General features: G+C 32.2%; 3 protein-coding genes and 1 long non-coding RNA gene across 6 annotated transcripts; 3 read left to right on the top strand and 1 right to left on the bottom strand.

Moving 5' to 3' along the window:
• The first annotated feature begins 1,762 nt into the window (after positions 1-1,762).
• Positions 1,763-5,148, top strand: LOC107925692 (50S ribosomal protein L22, chloroplastic). 2 transcript variants are annotated; one of them, XM_016856408.2, is made up of 7 exons: positions 1,763-1,932; positions 2,103-2,254; positions 2,499-2,578; positions 3,033-3,194; positions 4,028-4,138; positions 4,383-4,449; positions 4,539-5,148. In XM_016856408.2, the coding sequence occupies exons 2-7, from the start codon at positions 2,128-2,130 to the stop codon at positions 4,823-4,825; spliced, it is 834 nt and encodes a 277-aa protein (XP_016711897.1). In that variant the 5' UTR covers positions 1,763-1,932; positions 2,103-2,127; the 3' UTR covers positions 4,826-5,148. The 2 variants fall into 2 exon arrangements, with proteins under 2 accessions (XP_016711897.1, XP_016711898.1); XM_016856409.2 differs by having other exon boundaries at positions 1,764-1,932; positions 2,098-2,254.
• Positions 5,149-6,599: 1,451 nt separating this feature from the next.
• LOC107925537 (iron-sulfur cluster co-chaperone protein HscB homolog) lies at positions 6,600-10,125 on the top strand. Of its 2 annotated transcripts, none has more exons than XM_016856257.2 (8): positions 6,600-7,230; positions 7,317-7,413; positions 7,490-7,579; positions 7,972-8,037; positions 8,145-8,213; positions 8,831-8,973; positions 9,302-9,370; positions 9,804-10,125. In XM_016856257.2, exons 1-6 carry the CDS (start codon positions 6,776-6,778, stop codon positions 8,966-8,968), a joined length of 915 nt encoding a protein of 304 aa, XP_016711746.2. In that variant the 5' UTR covers positions 6,600-6,775; the 3' UTR covers positions 8,969-8,973; positions 9,302-9,370; positions 9,804-10,125. The 2 variants fall into 2 exon arrangements, with proteins under 2 accessions (XP_016711746.2, XP_016711747.2); XM_016856258.2 differs by having other exon boundaries at positions 6,743-7,230; positions 8,887-8,973.
• Positions 10,126-13,133: 3,008 nt separating this feature from the next.
• Positions 13,134-15,075, top strand: LOC107925508 (fra a 1-associated protein). Its single transcript, XM_016856230.2, has 2 exons — positions 13,134-13,421; positions 14,525-15,075. Exons 1-2 carry the CDS (start codon positions 13,243-13,245, stop codon positions 14,886-14,888), a joined length of 543 nt encoding a protein of 180 aa, XP_016711719.1. The 5' UTR covers positions 13,134-13,242; the 3' UTR covers positions 14,889-15,075.
• Positions 15,076-15,577: 502 nt separating this feature from the next.
• LOC107925512 (uncharacterized) lies at positions 15,578-16,908 on the bottom strand. Its single transcript, XR_001692018.2, has 2 exons — positions 16,271-16,908; positions 15,578-15,964 (listed from the first exon to the last, which is right to left on the bottom strand). It is a non-coding gene; the product is annotated as an uncharacterized lncRNA (long non-coding RNA).
• Between the last annotated feature and the right edge of the window lie 3,178 nt (positions 16,909-20,086).

The following is a 20,086-nucleotide window of genomic DNA, read 5'->3' as shown; positions in this document are numbered from 1 at the left end:
CCAAGCGGTCCGATGTTTGGATCTTTTGTAGAATTCTGACAGAGTGGACTTTTTGGTCTTCTTTTCTCCTAGTTTTGAGGCAGAGTTGTCCATTCCATCAATCCATGCACTCATTCTGTCATCAGCACATAATTCACATGAACAATGTAGATCCCACAGACAATGTCTAGTGTTTTCATCTTTAAACATATACAAAAGTTTTCCATCAACAGAAAAACTTTATATTATATTTTTTTCTAGACTAGGCTCACAAAGGGCACAACAACATTCTAGGTCTTCACCAGTATGATCTGCCACCGAACTCCCTATTGGTTGCATCATAAGTTGTGTAGGAAAGATTAAAGGACCTTTAGGACTATGAAGATGGCCATGATCAAACTTTATTTCTGTAGTTCCATCTCCTTTAGATGTAATCTAACTTTTGGTAGACTGAATGGATTGACTATGCTCATGAAGTTGTTCATAGTTAGTAACCCATTTTTCTGGGAGAAGCTTAATAAGCTCCTTCTTGGGGATTTATCTTTGAACATGAACACAATGAGGTTGATCATTTGTGTTAACAGAGATAAGCAGAGAATCTCCTGTTCCATGTCTTGATAAGTTGAAAGCATGATCTTGAACTCTGTAAACAATCTGATAGTGCAGAGTTGCAACTATGGCATACGGCACTTGAGGTGCTCCAGCAATCTGGATCTGAACTTTGAGAGCTTCAAGCAGATTTGGATCTGCTAATGCCATCATGAAATTTGGAAAAATAGTAACCATAACAAGGCCAGAATTTAGGGTGGCTTCGATAGTAACAATACAAGCATGCTGATATTCCAGATATCTAGAATCCAACAAAGCAATTCTTGCTACTACAGGTTTGCCTTCTGTACCATGATAATTTAATGCAAGTCGGACTGCCCCAAAATGGATATGAGGGTAACCTGCTTGTATCCATTCTCGAGGAAATTCTGATGGGATTTCAAGAGTAACAAACTGTTCAGAAGAGGAGGTAGAAATAGGATAGCTATCAAACCTTGAGGCTTGAATATATTCCTTTACTTGCTTAGAAGAGCTGTGCATCAAAGTCTTTATAGACTTAATAGGAGAAAAAGGGGATTCAAGAATGAATGCCACATATGTAAACGTCATCTAACTCATTTTGATAGACCATGTGTCTATTCGATTTTTTAACACCATTTACTTCAAAAGCTAAATCACTAGGGATAAAAATGGCATAGTTGGTTAAATCGTAATTAAACTATTAGTAAATTTATTTTTTTCCTTCAATTTTAAAAAATTATAAAAAGATCATTAAGTTTTTAAAAATTCTCATTTAAGTCATTGAATTATTTGAAAGCTTTTATTAAAGTCACTAGGCTATTTTTATTTTTTAAAGTCTAGCTAGTGAGCTCCAAGCAACAATTTCGACAATCAATACGGTGGATCAGTACCCATTGATGAGAGGAAAAACATAACTTAAATTCAAATTGATCAATGTCTAATATCAAAGAAGAAAGTTGTTTAGATTTTGACTCGCAAATTCTTGACGTTCATAAAAAAAAACTGAATTGTAGAAAAGAAAAAGAATGAGAGCTTTTGATTGATACAAATGGTGCGAACATAAAAGGCTATACAACAACAATTTTAACAACCTAATGACTTAGATGAAAACTTTTGAATAGTTTAGTGATATTTTTGTAACTTTTTGAAGCTGAGTGGTAAAAACATAAACTTACTAATAGTTTAGTGACCAAGGAGGCAATTTACTCTTAATTATAATCCAAACCCGAGAACCCGCTACGTTTCAATCGGGTTTTCTCTCTCGCCTACAATCCCAAAACCTGGTGTGTTTTTTAGGGTCTTATTTCCGGTCGAGTCCACTGCCGCTTTCCCTTCAAAGCCGACTCCTCATCTCGCTCTCGTTCTCAGCTTCATACGCAACCAGTAAGCTACCGATCTCTTATAATCTTATTCTTTAAAATTTTAGATTCTTTTTCTTTTTTCTTTTTAATTTATTTTTTCATTTGATCTTCATGGTTTTTTATTTGGGTTCTTAATTCTCATTTATACTAATGCGTTTTCTTTGTTGGTTTTTGTTTGGATTTTGAGGAAAGTCCTAAAAGATAAGATCTTTTGAACATGGTGGGGTGGCAGAGACATTTACAATGTGCACTTCGTCAAGTTGGGAGAAGATTAGAACATAATTATACTCATTCTACCAACTATTCTTCTTCTGTTTCTCGCTTAAGCTCCCCTGTTTTACCTCGTTAGTTTCTCTCTTTATCCCTCTTTTCTTTTTATTGGATGATCATAAAGTTAAATTTGGGATTGATACTGAGAAAAAAAAAGGGGTATTCTTTGTTTTATGTCGAAAAGCTGAATTTTTAACTCACTTGGCTGTTAATACTTAATATGTTCAGCTTCTTTCATGCTCAAGGTTCCTCTCTTATACTTCAGTTACTTTTATTTATTGTCTTTCTATTGCAAATGCATATGTAATGTTTATGCAGGTGAACTGCCTAGTTATCAGAAATTGTGGAAATCTCCTGCTGGTATCTCAACGCCTTTATATAGATATTTCCAGCAGTTGGTAATGCCTACTTGTTCTTTTCACTTTGATATGATTTTGATTACCATTGTTGTGAAATAACCTGCATTTGATAATGCCCTTGTTTTGTGGTGGTTTCAACTTATTGAAGATCACTAGGATGCTTCTAAGTAATGAAATAACAAATTTTCGACAATGTTACATGAGGTCCATAAATGAATCATCTATATTTTGTTTGTCCCACATGGTTGTCTTGTTGTGTGCTCTTATAATATTTATTCCAGCTGGTCGCATCAGATTAAAGTTATTTAAGCAACACTTTTCTCTGTATATCATTAACTGATCGGATCGAAAGGAGTTTATCTATCCAATAGCTTCGTTTTCTGTTCTAAAATATTTGGAATTCATTGCAAACTTTTTAAAATTTCCCTTATTCTTTGTATTTTATGTTTTTGTTTCTCCTTGCTTTAAGTTGTCTTATGTTTTACTTGCATAGGGAATTTCCACTTCAAGGAAGTTACTAGCAGGTTCATCTGAAGAGACACCAATTGCATCACCATTAACCCCTGTTTTGGCAATAGATAGTGGAAAGACTGAAGAGAAGAAAGTTGTTCCCAATCGGACAAAAGTTCAAGCAGTGTTAAAGAAAATAAAACAGGTTACCTCAAGAACGATTACCCAAAAATTCTAATTTTGAACTTTTTGCTTATTTCGATATTTGAAGGCAGTCTCACTTGAAGGTAAGAAAAGGGTCAGGTGATTTATGTGATGAAAATATAAAGAGACAGTAAAGTTTTGTAATTTCCATGACCAATGATCCTCTAACCTGTAATAGTTGCCAATTTTCAGTAACAACATGAAAATTTTTCCTGGCTTTGGATTTTTAATAAATGGAGGATACTTTTCATGCTATGCCCTTTCACATGAGACTTTTGCATTTGGGAAACCACTTTCTTGAGTTATGCTTTAGAGCACACTTGAGCTGAAACAGACTTGTCACTGATTTTTGTTTTTGGTATTGTGCTTGAGAACTTATCATAGAACGTCGAGGCAACTAGTTGATAATTAAATGTCTTTACGAAAACTGATGGAGGCCGAATCAGAGCTATGCAAGAAATAAAAACAGAGAAACTGTTATTGCATCTTTAATATGGGTCCTTAAATTACCTTTATGATGCTACATTGCCATGCTTCTGGTGTTGCTTATCTGGTAGGATTAACTTATGTGCTAACTTGACTTGTCACTGACTTCTGTTTTTGGTGTTGTGCTTGAGAACTTATCATAGAACGTCAAGGCAACTACTTGATAATTAAATGTCTTTGGTGAAACTGATGGAGGCCAAATCGAAGCTATGCAAGAAATAAAAACAAAGAAATTGTTATTGCATCTTTAATATTGATCCTTAAACCACCTTTATGATGCTACATTGCCATGCTTGTGGTGTTGCTTATCTGGTAGGATTAACTTATGTGCTAACTTTCTTGTTTTAGAGTCCTAAGAAGGTCAACTTGGTTGCTGCATTAGTTCGTGGCATGCGTGTTGAGGATGCATTATTACAGTTGCAAGTGACAGTAAAGCGTGCTGCTAAAACTGTCTATCAGGTAATTCAACCGCTCTGCCCTATTGATGAAATATAGTTCTTTTTGAAGTAGTTGTGTCGCTTTTGGTTGAAGTGTCTGGTCTGGAATCTAGCCAAACTCGTCCTAGTAAGCCACTATAGCTATTGGCCACCGAAGGAAACCCAGGAAAAGAAACCTAAATTTGTACCAGTGCAACTATACTAACTTGGAAAGCATTAATGGAAAAGAAAGATACAGTTTATAATTATAAAAACTTTCAATGCAGGTTATTCATTCAGCTCGAGCAAATGCTACCCATAATCATGGATTGGACCCAGACCGTCTGCTAGTTGGTAAGCAGTGAAAGTGAACTTCGTTATATCACTTGGGAGTGCTTGTCTTGTATTCATTCTGCATTTTTTTTTCCTTTTATTTTAAACAGCTGAGGCATTTGTTGGGAAGGGATTATTTTTGAAAAGAGTTTCATATCATGGTAAAGGGCGATCTGGAATTAAAGAGAGACCCGAGTGCCGACTAACTGTTGTAGTGAGGGAAATGACCCCTGAAGAGGAGGCTGAGTTAGCCCGACTGAGGGTAAGCAAATTTCGCAAGCTTACTAAGCGCGAAAAACGACTTGTACCTCATAAACTTATTGAAACCTCTCCTATTTGGAACCGCAAAGGCAGCGGCAACGGCAGGACTCAGGAACCAAATGGTATGGTTGCATGAGATTTCTCACTTTCGTAAAAGCTAGAAAGTTTTGAAGTGCTAAAAAGTTTGTAGTCTTTAATCATTTTTTCTTGGTACATTACAAATTGGAGTAGAGATGATGTTGCTAGGGTTTGAACCGTACACCTCGAGGTGCCAACAGAGACTTTTTAATCACTTGGTCCTTTGAATTGGCACATATGGGTGCTTTAATATAGTTTTCAGTGGCTGGAAATGGATTTTAAAATGTAGAATTTCTATTTCATCTTTGTCCTTTATCCTTTATTTCTTGAAAAAGAAGAAAAAGAGAAAATATTGGAAGAATAAATTTTTGAATTGATTTATCTGTCGAATTTTGCATTTTTTATGAAGTGAGCATACGAATGTTGTACCTTAGAATGTAATATTACAAGGATGCATGATTTATAATAAAAGAGGTAAAATGGTAAACGGATTATAAAGGCTCTTGTATTTACATTAAATTAAAGAGTATATAAATCGTTTTTATTAAAATTTTTATTTATTTGTATTGTTAAAAACTGACGTGATTGATAGTTTAATTAGAAAACAACACATGCCGGTGTGGTTGATGGAATAATTAAAAAGTAACACATGGTGTGTTATATGTATTTTATGTTGACGTAGATGATCAGTTTTTAACAATTGAAATGAATGTATTTTTTTAACAGAATGATCAGTTTTCTGTTTGATCTAACGTAAAAAGAGCATTTTACCCTTTTTGTAGTAAAAGGGATAAAATACAATTCAACTTGTAATACAAAAGCTTCTATGGTAATTTTACCAAAATAAAACTCACTTTTTTATTGAAAGGGATGTTTTGTTAAAAAAAAAAAAGTCACCACAAGTCAAAAAATTAATATCTATAATTAAATGCCTTAAGTTCGATTAATATTTTGATTATTAATTTAAAAGTTTGAGTTCTACCATATGTAAATATGATTCATATTTTGATTATTAATTCTTTTTTTTTGCATATGGATATTTTAATGGTTAAATTCTATCATTAGATTCTATACTTTGTAAAATTGTGGATTTAGTATTTATATTTTAATTTGATCAATTTTAGTTTTTATATTTTTTAAATTTTAAAATTTTAGTCTTGACCTAACGATAACAATTAAATCTATTTGGTTAAATTATATCATTACTCTTGTAGTATGTCTAAGGTTATAAATTTAGTCCAGTTCACCAATTTGATCATTCTTAGTGGTTTTTTTTAATTTAAAATTTTAGCATTAATGCAAACGACAATTGTTAAATCTATTAATTGAATTTTTTGTGAATAATATGCGAAAATAACAAACAAACATAATATTATATATGTAATAATATGTTTGACACATTAAATTTTAAAAATAATATAATTTAATGAATGTAATAATTATCATTTGGTTAATACTAAATTTTCAAATTCTAAAAGTACATGGGCTAAAAATGACCAAATCAAAATACATATACTAAATTCACATCTTACACAAATTACAAGATCTCATTGGCAGAATTTAACCAATTTTAAGTGTATTTGTTGGTTGATTATGATTGTAGTTAATATAGACATTACTTATTGTAACAAAAAAAATACAGAAATTAATAATAATTACGATTCTAATGTTACTAATAACTAATGGAAAAAAAAGTAATGAAAATACAAAGGGTAAACTACATCACATTTCATTAAATTATTAATGTATTTACATTTTAGTCATTCAACTTTAAATTTTTATATTTAAGTTAATATGATAATTTTGTAAAAAATTTTAAATAGTAGAAGAGAAGAGAACGGATAAGATTTGATTAGTGCAGAGAGTATAAATAAAGAAGACCATTGAATAACTATTTTAATAATTCAGTGGCTTGAATGAAAATTTTTAAATAATTTAATAATTTTTTATAATTTTAAAAGTTAATGGCGCTTCCAGTTATCTCTGTACTTTTTTTTTTTAAACATAAATGAAGAACAAGGAGGTCTCGACCAAAAAAAAAAAAAAAACAAGAAGAATAAGGAGGACGGTTATCTCTCTACTTCTTTTAGAAGTAGAATCTAAACGAAATATGTACAAGACAAAGAAGCTATGCGCTCCTCTCTCCACCATTTTTCGCGGAGTTCTTCCAACAAGACGCCGTTTGTCTCCTTACTTATCAAATTCACAAATTCCATCTTTATCCTCTCACCTCCAATCTTCTTCTAGGGTTCCTCCAAGCTACGCTCTCCATTTTCTCCTGAATTCAAACTTTTCCTTTCAAAATTTATGCTCTCAATCCGCCGCAAAGCTCGATTCTTCAACAAAAAGGTGTTGGAACTGCGTCGCCGACAAGACTGGAACGACGCCGTTCCTCTATTGTGATTCCTGCAGGAGCATTCAGCCCGTTGATTTATCCATCGATTACTTTCAGATTTTTGGGCTGTAAGTGTTTTTACTTTTTTTTTCCGCTAGTATAAAATTTTAATTTACTTTTTTGTTCCGTAATTGTTTTTTTTTTAAATTAACAGAGAAAAGAAGTATGAAATTGAGGTTGACAGTTTAGAAGGGAAGTACAAGGATTGGCAGAAGAAATTGCATCCTGACCTTGTTCATTCAAAATCCGAGGTTTGTTCATTCCAAATGAATAATTCGGCTTTGAATACATTTTTTTAGGATTATAATTATTTTCTGTATTTTTTAGAAAGAGAGAGGATATGCTGCTGAACAATCTGCTCGTGTTATCGATGCATATTGCACGCTTAGCAAGCCGTTGTCTAGGGCAATATACATCGTAAGTGTTGCTTTAAATCCTAATTAATGCGCAGTTATTTGGTTTCTGAAGTTCTATTAACACTCCTAATCCTGTTATTTTCATTTACATGAAGTGATTGTTTTATATAGAAATGTCATCAAGATGTTTTAGAGTGAATAGTATTAGTGTTACTGAGAAAAGCTGTAGAATACGACCTTAGATCGAATAGCCTTATTGTTGAATCTTTATATTTTTATAAATTTAATAAGTTGGTTGATCTGAGTGCGTATGTTTCATGGCCCAACCAGTTTGAATTATGCTAAAAGGAAGTAATTTTTATTGATTTGGCTCTCTTTGGAACCCCTTTCTCTAATTGTTTTTCCCATATTTGAATTTTTTGTGAACTTGAGATTTGGCATTTTCATTAACAGTTGAGGCTTGAAGGAGTAGATGTTGATGAAGAACAGACGGTTTCTGATCCAGAGTTGCTCACTGAGGTAATTAAAGCATCTTCAGAAATTATTTTATTCCGTCTTTCTTAGATGCTTAACTTTCCCTTGTGATCTAGAAAACTAATGTATATTTTGGAGTTCTATATATACAGATTATGGAAATCAGGGAAGCTGTAGAAGAGGCTCCAGATTCACAAGCTCTAAATCAGATTCAATCTAAGGTATGATAAAGAGTTCTCAAGCTTCATGCATGTCTTATGGAATAGTTTTGCTGCATCAGCATTAGATAATCATGATGTTTCCCTCTAGCTATCACTTGGGTTGTTCATTTTTAAGCAAGACTGATTGCAGTTACCTAAATGGCAATTATTAATAATCTGTATGTTCTTAAACTCTAATACTTTTGGGCTACTAGAGGAAGAATGGGAGATAAGAGCTAGTTCAAAAATCTTGAATACTATACAATAAACTTATTGGTTCTTTAGATTTCCTGCATAGGACTTCTGCCTACAACTGTCCCAAAACATGCTCAAATCTTTGGAGTTCTTTTCCAATATGAGTTTTGCTTTCTGCATATAACCAAATATTTGATCCAACCTTCGTTTTCTTCCTGTGAGGGGGGAAAAAGAGCAAAGTGTGCAAAGTTGGTGCCTGGCATAGGAATGCTGCTTAAAAGTGCAAAACCTTACCTTTTACAATTTTCGTTTGCTTAAACTCTATGCATCAAGCGTGGTGTTCAAACATTTTCTGTCCCATTCAAGTGCTACTTCATTGGAAATTTGTATACTGAAACAATTGTTAGCAAACTTGTGTATTTATTTCTTTTTTGGTCTTTCAGATGGCGGAGAAACTGGAAGAATCATCTAACTCGTTTGTGAATGCATACCAAAGCAGGAATTTTGATGAAGCTGTGGCTTGTATCCAAAGGATGACTTACTATCAGCGTGCAAGTGAAGAAATTTTGAAGAAGCTTTGATAGAGGTAATTGATTCTTTTTCTCCCTTGTTTTTATGATTGGCTAAATGCAGAGTTTATTGTCTACTCCAAAATTTATATTTTGTCTACTTAGATGGATACATTAAAGAAATCTCGGTCTGGGACAAAATGTCTCTTTCTTCATGTTTTGGGTCTGATCTTCCATATTAAATGACCGAGTATTAAGTGATCATGAGTTCCATGACTGAGTTATCCCTTTGAGCTTTGGTTATAAATCTGATATATGGTTGGAAATTTTGGGTCTTATCTTTGTAAACCACCATGTTCCAAGTTGTTTTGGTAACACTTCAAAGTCATTTCATGTTAATTTCAGGTTCATACTGCTCTAGCAATGTTATTATAGGGTCAGCAACTTTAAAGATTTGAGGAGATGACAACAGATGTGAGTACATTTTATTTTAGTAGTAGCCACAACTTGGTTTCAATATGCTCCACCTCTGCTTCTGTTCATGTTTGCTAGTTGATATGCATCTTTGTAGTAGTAAGAAGGAAAAAAAAAAGGACTCAGTTGGCACTCTGTGTCACTGGCTATAGGGTCTCATCATAGTTTAAGTTCAAAAGATTCAATCACTAATCCATTAGCACTCATCTTGCCTGAAGTAGATTGCTTATAGAACCATGTGCTGATAACTAGGCTCATGCCGCTTATCATAAACAAGAGTATTATCAGCATTTAGAATTAGTTTCTACACTGGAAATTTCCAACTCTTTTACACAAGGATAGCTGTCATTGGCCTGGCATTCATATGTTTTGCTTCTCACTTCTAATGGTTCAGTATGATAATTGATTATTAATCATTGATGGATTTTTTCAGGTATGATTTGATTGAACATCTGGTTGATGACTCCTTGATGCTATGTAAGTTAAACACATATGCACATGAAGAAAATAAAATATAAAGGCCAGGTCATGGTTGATTGAATGCTATTATAGTGGATAGTTCAGAGCTGGACTAGTTGATTAGGCTCTTGGTATTTGTTTGGCCTAGCAAATATCCAAGTGCTGATAAGTGCTTGTGACAGTAACGGATAATTTCTTGGAATATTTTAATGGCTTCATATAAAAATGTCATTATTCCCTTTGCAACTTTACTGAGCTCCTTAATGAATATGTTTTACAAGTTGATACGTGCCCAATGCCTACTTTGTCGTCTTAATTGTGTTTGTTTCTTTTAGTTTTTAATTAGTTGCTAGCTTATGGCTGAGTCATTGCATTGTCATTTTAAGTAAAGGCATGCAATTGAACACTTTACATGCTTCAGATATATGCTTTGGGCGAACATGACTGCCACCATGGCCATTATTGCAGCATTATGAGTCTTCTAGCAGCGGATGACCTTTGATGAGAATCAGTTTTAAGCTTTCCTGGTTCTTATGATTTAGTCATAGTGATACTTTACGAAGTTAATTCAATTGTATAATACTGTTAAATCATAGATCTGCATATCTATAATTCAATAATTTATATGCAACGCACTAATAAAAATCAACAACTAATAATCTATAGGGTAAACTATAAAAATAGTCATTTTTGTATACCTCGGATTATATTTTAGTCACTTATGTTTGAAATGTTATGTTTTAGTCACTTATGTTATAGTTGTGACAGTCTAAATATGTTTTAAATGCCGATTTGGATGCCCAACTAGGATAAGAATAGGTTTTTAATTAAATAAATTTAATTAATTACATTTTGAACTGAAAAAGAAAAATGGTTTGTCTCTTTTTCTTTTAATTTTTTTTTCCATTTTGGCTGAAAAAAACTATTCTTATCCTAATTGAACATTCAAGTTGGCATTTAAAACCCATTTGGATTACTGCATAAGATTACTGCATAAGATTATCGTTAGGGAGGTAATGGAGCTTAATGATAGAGTGATTACTTCGTAACAAAATAATAACATAAGTGACTAAAACGTAATATTAAGAGTTGACTTTTAAGTATGCAACAAACAAAATTTAAGTATGTGTGTGTAGAGAAGTTCAAACTTTAATAAATTAAAGTACAAAGAGATGACTTTTAATTATTAGTTGGCATCAGTATTATTATTAATGTAATAGGATATGGATTTGTGTGCGTAAAAATGTATTTATTTTCATATTTAAGAGTTGAAAAGACGTAGTGATTAATTTTAAAAACCACGTCAATCAATCAGGATATATTATGTGTACATTATTAACTGTTGATTTGACTGTTGATTAATTGAAAAATTAATTAAAATGTAAAAATAATAAAATTATTACAAAATTATAATAATTAATAATAAATATTTAACAAAAAATCTTATTTCATTTCCCCTCCTGTTTTCTCAAGAAAAGCACCCAAACACTTAATCTTCTTATCTAAGTAACGAATTTCTTCTTCGATCGATTACTCTTTTTCACCACTAACTGAAGTCAAGATTTGTTCTAATTCCAAGAGAGTTTTCAAGTAGCTAATCATGAAGGGTAAGGTTTTACAGTTCCAGTGGCTAAACCACTGATTGATGCCGTCGCTGCCTTTACCATCGCCGTCAGATTTCGGCGTCTTCTCCGGTGAATATCACCCTTTTACGATTCCTCGAAGCTTAAAGCCGAAAAACCTTTGAGTTCCTATTTGCTACCATTTAGACCGCCGCCATCCGGCGAGCTTCCATGTTTTTTGCTTATCTGCCGCCATTTACATCGACTTTCATAAACTCTTATAGACTCAAATAACTCGTTGTCAGGGGAAATTGCTCCAAATGTGTTGCAATTTTTAATTTGGAATTTAAAGCTGACTTTGGTTTTGATGATAGTGGCATGAGAAGATGAATTAATACTAGCCAATTTCTTAGCTTTTTCTAAAAAGTGGGTATCGAATTGGGAACATCTATTCCTTTAAAAGAATGGTTTCAGGTATCAAAGCCGTAAGAACAATGGACTTGAATACTGGCTGAAGTCTTGTAGAGAAACGATCTACCCGAAGGCCCACTCGAAAAATGAGAGGATTCGGGTAAAAATATAGGCCTGAATTATGAATTTGGGTAAAAAAATGAGGTTCGTTTAGAAAACAGGCTGGGCTCGGGTAAAACTTTTTTAGCCCAGACTCGGCCCGGCCTGAATTATATACTAAATATATATTTTTTATATTTTTAATCATATTTACATTTTATTTTCAATTTTAATATAATTACTTTTTATTATATTTTCAATTTGTGTATTGTTTTAAGAATTATTTTAGTATCATTTTTTATTTGTTTATTGTTTTAATATTTGTTTTAAATGGATTTGATTTATTATATTTTAATTTTTTTTATTTAATAAAATAAGCTAAAAAAAATTAATATAGGTCGGGCCGAGCGGGCTCGAGCTTAACAATTTTATTTTGGGCCTGGCTTGGACAAATTTTTAGGTCCATATTTCGGGACTAGCCTAGCCCAGGCCTAAAATTTTGTCTGGGCCCGGCCCGGCCCATACACACCTTTAAATTATATAGTTTTTAGTTTTTAGTTTTTAAATTTTAAATTTTTACTACTTTTTAATTTTTTTATAATTGTTCAATTTTTCATAATGTTTAATATTTTTACAGTTTTTTTTATAATTTTATGATTTTTAATAATTGTTCAATTTTTTATAATGTTTAATAAATTTTACAATTTTTTCTGTACTTTTGCTCTCTCTTTTTTACAATTTTGTAACATGTTATTGCAATTTTTTATTTTTTAGAATTTTTACAAATTTTTATAATTTTTTAAATAAATTTTACATTTTCCTTAATGATTTTTTGACTGATGAACGCACAGTCAACGGCCACATCAGCAGTCAACAGCCACATTAGCAGTGTAAATGTGGCGTGTTCTGATTGGATGACGATTTTTTTTCCCGCATTCAGTGGAACACAAGTTCAAGGATCTATGTTTAAAAAAAAAATTTAAGTATCAAAATGGAACAAAAAGAAATTTAAATACCAATGTGAAAAAATCATGGGCCAAAAGTGAATAAAGCCGAAAAATTCATTTACAAATTTGAAAATCGGGCCAATTGGTAAAAACAAAACTGGAGAATCCCAAGTAAGAAATTGTTGGGCCAGTGCCTTTGTCCAAAATCTCAACCATTCAGGCTCTTCAATGGTCCTGACCATATCATTTTTTGGGCCGGTTATCGCCACATGCCACAGGGAGTATAACAGCATCGCTTTCCTTGCCGCAAAGGAAACGTAACAGCGAAATATATAATAGTAAGGTCTAGAAACAGCAACGCACAATAGAGAAGAAAGACAGAGAAAAAAGGAAAATGGGTTGGGTGTGGAAAGACGAACCAAATGACGCCGTCGAATCCTCTGCTCGCGACGGCGATCATTGCTCAACCAGAAAGGTGGTCCAATCGAAGTGCAAGACCGAAGAAGTCGAGCCCGGAAAGCTCGTTCGAAAGTGCGAGAAAACTGAAGAAGTTCTTAGAGAATGCTTTGGAAGGTAAAACCAATCCCAACGTTTAACTTCTCCTTTTTCTATTTGATTGTTATTGCAAATTTTTTAATGTAAAATTCTCAATCTATTGTAATTATCAGAAAATAACCCTAATTTTACGTTAATTAATTGAATTACGTGAACTTGATATGCACAATTATTGTAATTATATGAGGTTACGTTTGAGATCTTGGATTTTAAAAACTAGCGAAGTAGTGCGATAAATATTCCAAATAATTGTGTTCTATTTCATTGTAAATTTGTTGGCCTAGAGAAAGATGATGATTTGCTTATAGGTTATGATTATAGCATTTGCTATCATTCCAGCTTTTTTATCGACGGAAGAGGGAAGAAGAAGGGCAGTGATAGAAAACAATGAAAATTTAAGTATATAAGTCTTGTCTAGAAGGAATTATAGTGATGGGTTGATTACATATTATGTTAAGTTGATGGTACATTTTTATGTCAAGCAGCTATTCCTAGTTCAATATGAAATTGAAAATTACTTTGATTAACAAGTTCAAGCTGTTTTTATTCTTAACTGGTTTCTATGGTCATGTTTGCTGTTCCAACTTTGGAGTTAAGACTGTAAATTCTAGTTAACTTTTGTCTAACAATTGCTTTACATATACCTAAGAGATCATCTATCAGAGAATGACCTCTCAACCAATTTTTTCATCCGTGGAAGAGATGGAGGAAAAAGAAGAGGGGGGAGCTGCATGGAAATTTTAACTGTGTTTAGTTAATTGACACCTTTAATGCATGTATGCCCATTCATCTCCACCTAATTAATGATGCTTCGAAGTAGATGAATTGCAAATATCTGATTTCTTGTTTGGTTTATTTAACTTATTTTGTGATGACAGTAGATGCTATTAGTTCGCGTCCACTGCATTCTTTCTTTGCATATGATTCATGGAATGATTTAGTTTTATAAGCAAAACTTAATTGTTCTTTGTGGAGACTGCTGCAAAACTTCAGTGGAAATGGCTAATATCATTTTCTTTTTCTGTAGTAACGGTTAATATCCCTTTTAACTACTCCATTTCTGTTTTGGATTGATCACCGAATGTGATTTCTTACTACATTTTTGTGTATTTCTGTATTAGGCCGGTCGAAGTGCTGCAATCAACCAAAGAGTATACCGAAGATGATGTCACAGAACAAATGCTAAAAGGGAGTTTCTCATCTGGATCACACGTAGAAGGTTCGTTTGATTTTCCCGGGCTACGTAGTGACATGGAGGCAATCGAACGCCAGTTCTTTGGTGGGATAAACCGTTTCTTTGATGCTGCTGAGGAGATGAAAAATAATTTCTTCGACATATTCGGAGATGCTTATGGCAGAGGATCATCATCAGCACCATCTACAAGGCGAGGAATACCCATTGAAGATCACAAACAAAAGGAAGATTCTCCTAAACCAACTGAATCTGGGCATATTGATTTGTCGGGTTTAGCTAAAGATATTTGAAGTGGTTTCGTATTTGTTGTCTTCAAAATTTCTTCATTAGAAGTAGCATAAAGAAGTGGATCTTGATGTTTTCTTATGTAGATATGGATTGGTTTAAGTGGGAGTTAGCTCTCTATGCATTTGCCTCATTCCTCTTATAAATATGCATACTTTTGAGCTTTATAATCAACTCTGTATTTTCTCTCCATCTAAGCTGCTGGTAAGTCGTAATTTCATTAATACGCAAAATTAGATATGTTCATGAGTTAGGCAGGCCCGTCTGAATAGTGAGAGTATTTTAATAAAAATATATGTTCAAAAAATAAATTTAGGTAAAAAATAAGTTTCGTTCAAAAAATAGGTTAGTTCTTGAATAAGGTATTTTTTGCTTTAAGTTCAGCTCGACTTGAATTTACAAAAAGACAAAAAAAATATGTTATTTTTTGCCGTGTCAATATTATTTTCTTATTGTTTTAATGTTATTTTTAAATTATTAAGAAATATTTATTTTAATATTTTTTGTTTTTTGATGTATTATATATATTTAAAAATTATATAAAAAATTTAATTTGAATGGATTGAGTTGAGGTTTTAACATTTTTATTCGAATTAAATTTGAGTAAAATGTTAGGTCTATTTTTTAACTTAGACTTGAACTTAACAAATAGACCTAAAATTTTAGTTAAACCCGGACTCAGCCAATTAAAGACTTCTATGCAAAACCATTAGTTGATTAAACCCATATACAATTTCGAACTAGAAAAAACTATTACTGCTGTAATAGGCCCATTTCGCCTGGGCCCGTTAAAATCCAAAAGAAACAAGAAATTAAAAAAACATAAATAAACCGAATAAATTAAAATAAAAGCCGAATAGAGTTCACAGATTACAAAAATTCCAATTGAACCCTAGACCCGACTCCAATGGCCCAAACCCAAAACCCAGATGAGCCCAACATCGGAAAGGCACCAGAAACCCTAGAGGCTTCTGGAACGTCAGCGCCGCAACTAGCCAGAAACGGGCTCCCACGAGTGGCCTCCCATGAACGGCCTCCACACGAGTTGTTTCTTCTCCGTACGCCCCCACGTCAACAGAACCTTCGAGAAGGAAAATAAACACAGCAAAGGAATGCACGAGAAACAACAGAATACACAAATGACAACAAAAATATTTTTATTTTTCGCTATTTATTCTGTAAATTTGGGCTATAAAAAGCCCTCGCTTGTACTATGAAAGGGGACGCACACTGAATATTAAAAAAAGAGCATTTCGAAAGCATATTTTTAAGGTGATTTTTTTATTTTCTAGTCGCTTTAGTTTTCCATTGAATCATCTCATTTCTTTTTCAATCATTCGCTGTTGTTTTTAAAAAATAAAAGAGCAAGAGAAAAGCGGGGTCTTACCTTGCGAATCTGCCATTGATTCCTCTTTGCTTCGTCGAAAGAGGAATCCGAGGCTATAAATCGTTTTCAAGGGCGAACGCGCCTGTTGTTGGCTGCGATGGAGTCAGGCAAGTGATTAGGCTTGAGTCGGCTGAAAGTTTGAGAGAGCAACATGGGGTTTCATTTTTTTAATGGCTGCGAACTTCATTTTTAGGGTTTGTTTTGTGATTATAAGGACTCTTGGACGTCACCGTTTTAAGCCAATATTAATGGCCTCAAAATGGCATCATTCAAGGAGCTGCAACCCAATGACTCAACCTGCACACGCTCAAGATCCACATGTTTGGTCATTGAGGGACATTTGAGATATAAGTCCTTTCCCTTTGCGCTGCAGTTCAATTAGTTCCAATTAGTACTTCGGTTGTTTTTAAAATTTTTCCTAAAATTTGTGTGTTGTTGTAATTTAACCTGCGTCTCAACGCAGCGTTTCGGGATCGGGGATATTTTAACTTTAGTCCTTGTGAATTCGCACGCGTCGCACATGGGTCCCTATTTTAATCCCAACAATTTATTTTATTTTTAAGTTATTTCTCTTATTTTAATTCAATTTTAATTTAGTTTTCTATTCGTATAACTACCATTTTAATACATTTAATATTTTTATATATGTTGATCCGTTTTAATAATCTTATTTGTTTTTATTTGTACAATTATTTTGAAGTTTTTTTCATTAGATTATTTTAACGTTTTGTACAATATTCCTTTAGATAATATATATATATGTACATGAATTATTTTAATTGAGTTTTTGATTTGTAATGGTTATTATTTTAAAGTTCTTAACATTTTTATATATGTGTATATGTGTTGACCTATTTTAATAACTTTATTTTATTTTTATAAAATCATCATTTTTAAGTTCTTTATTATATTATTTTAACATTTTACGTAATATTTCATCCAAATATTATATATATATGTATGTACATATATGATTCATAGTAAAATTAGTTTGATTCTATATACATATTAAATTCCATATTATTATTTTTCATATAGTTGCTTTTAAATTATTTATATATATATATTTTTTAAATCTATTATGTATATAATTTATTTCCTAAAATCATTCTTTATTATATACCTTTGCATGCCTTTTTATATTTCATACGTTATTAAATTTATCTTTATTTGTGTATATTGTCAATTTTAAATAAATGTATTTTTCTAAATCATTTTGCATGTTATTTGATTCAAATGTCTTCATTTTGTAACATCTATTTTTAAAATTATTTACCTTCTTAGTTTTTATAAATTATCTTAAATTCTAACATGGGTTGTTTGTTCACCAATGCATCATTCTTTAGAAGTTGTTTTGTATCATATTAATTTTATGTTGTTTGGTATCTCATGGGTTAATTGTTTTTTTATATTATTTCATGTATATTTGTTGCATTGTTATATCAATTGTTCTCTATCCATGCTTAAAAGCTTGACTACATTTTTCTTAGATTAGTTACACTTAATTATTTATTTTGTTAATTGGTTAAATAAGGTTATATTATATTGATTCACCAAGTATTGTATTTTATGTGTGCATATTATCCCATGTTTTTATTTTTCCTTTTAGTCTACAAATGTTACATTATAATTTTCAACTTTTTAAAATCAATCGTTCCATTTTATTTCAAGTAAAATTAAAACGTTTTGAGCTAATTTATAATGGTTTATTTAAAGGTTTTCAAATAAGGCAATGTTCAATATTTGAAAATTCGAAGAATCGTGCCCTACCATACTGGGTTTCGATTCTTCGTTGGACTAAATCATGGGACATCCTTTTGTAATTTTCAACGTACAAGCTTTCGGGGGTCAAAAATCAATCGTATTTTCAAATGTATGGAGAATCGTGTCCAATCATGCTGGATGTGGTGCTACGTACCTTTGAAATGAGAGAATTTTGATGATCAACTTGAACCACACAAATGCTTTTTTAAAAGGGAACCATATTTCAAAATATTTTTCTAAAATCTAGACATAAGGACATCACTTAATCAATCTGGTACCAATTTTTGGGCATAATGAGGGTGCTAACCCTTCCTCATACGTAACCGGCTCCTGAACCCATTTTTAAGTTTGCGTAGACCAAAATTGATTTAAATGTAATAAAATGTTTTATTAGGTGATCCAATCACACCTAAACAAAAAGATTAGTGGCGACTCCACACTTTGTTTTAAAGTCGATCCCCGTTTTTAAAAAAATAGTTTCGACAGCTGCATTTGTCTCTTCATCTAAGATGGTACATTTGTCGGGGACTTGTGGTGGAAATCAGCTGTTTAGTAGTTTATATGCAATATTAACCCACATCAACTTATATGCATGCAATAAATTAGTAAAAATCTTATCAACTAATTTTTCAAATTTAGTGAAGGAATAACTTATAACATGTATTTTAGTTGATTTTAATTATAAAATTATATGTAAATTGTAAAACTAATTTAATATTAAAAAGTTTCAAAGGCCTTACAAGTTAGATTGGCCACAAGTACAATTTTTTTTATTTGATCTAATTGCATATGTAAACTTTTTTATACGAAACAAAAACTATATTAAAAATCAATAGTATTACATAAAATTATTTTATATTATATTGTAGAAGAAAAATATAAGTTACATGCATTAAAAAAGTAAAATGTAAAATTTGTCTTTATCGTTACAAACTTACAATGGTTTTAACTTTTTTAACGCAATGAAAAACATTAATATACCAATTAATGTAATTATATCATTTAATTGACTGAAAAGGTAAGAAAGATACTAAATTGTTGGGTCAAATTTGAATTATACAATGAACACAAACGAAAATCGAGAAAATTGGATACAAATATTTACGTGGAAAATTCCTTTTGGAAAGGATAAAAAACTACGGGCAAATAAAACTTCACTAAAACGGCAAAAAACTAAAAAGGGGAGTACAAAACAAATAAACCCTAAACCCGAAATACAAAGATCCCCTAAAATTCTCACAAACTCTCTTAATTTTGTTGTTGTTATTCTCAACTATCTAGGGTTGCTAAGAGGCCTATTTATAGGCTGAATTTCGTGTACAAATATTACGAAAATATTCCTAGAATAATCAGAGTTAGAATGAGAAAATATAATAGATTTTAACTAGGAGAAGAAACTCGGTTGAATGGGCAACACGTTGTCACGTTGTGACGTTGTAATCGAGTCATCAGGGCGACGACTCTTCTTGGTCACGGTGTCAACTCTATTTCATCTGAAATACAAGGCACACTCCACAAATCTCCACATTGACTCATATTTCAGAAATGCATTTTTTTTTGGAACCTCGCCAAGGGCCTAACTCTATTTCTGTCGAATGCTTATAAAGTCCAAACAATGCCTGAACTTGGAAATTGGAAGACTCTTCGTCATCATGTCTGCTGGATTATTCTCTATGCCAATATTGAGAATCTGAATATCTCCTTGCATGATCACCTCTCGAATAAAGTGGTACCGAATATCTATATGCTTTGTTCTTTTATGATGCATCGATCTTTCGTGAGATGTATCACACTTTGACTATCGCAGTATAAGATAGTTTTATCGTTTTTATCAACTTGCTCCCTAAATAGACCTCTCAACCAAATGGCTTCTTTCATAGCTTCTGTGATTGCTATACTCAGCTCCTGTAATTGATAAAACCATAGTGGTTTGAAGAGTGGCTTTCCAACGAATAGTGCAATTTTCAAAGATGAATAGATAACTTGTAACAGATTTTCTTTTGTCTAGGTCTCCAACATAATTTGAATCTACATAGCCGACTAGATCTTCTA

Source organism: Gossypium hirsutum, chromosome A01 (assembly GCF_007990345.1).
Source record: "Gossypium hirsutum isolate 1008001.06 chromosome A01, Gossypium_hirsutum_v2.1, whole genome shotgun sequence".
Classification (NCBI taxonomy): domain Eukaryota; kingdom Viridiplantae; phylum Streptophyta; class Magnoliopsida; order Malvales; family Malvaceae; genus Gossypium; species Gossypium hirsutum.
Note: the sequence above shows the minus strand (reverse complement) of the source record. Positions and strands in the feature narration are given on the sequence as shown.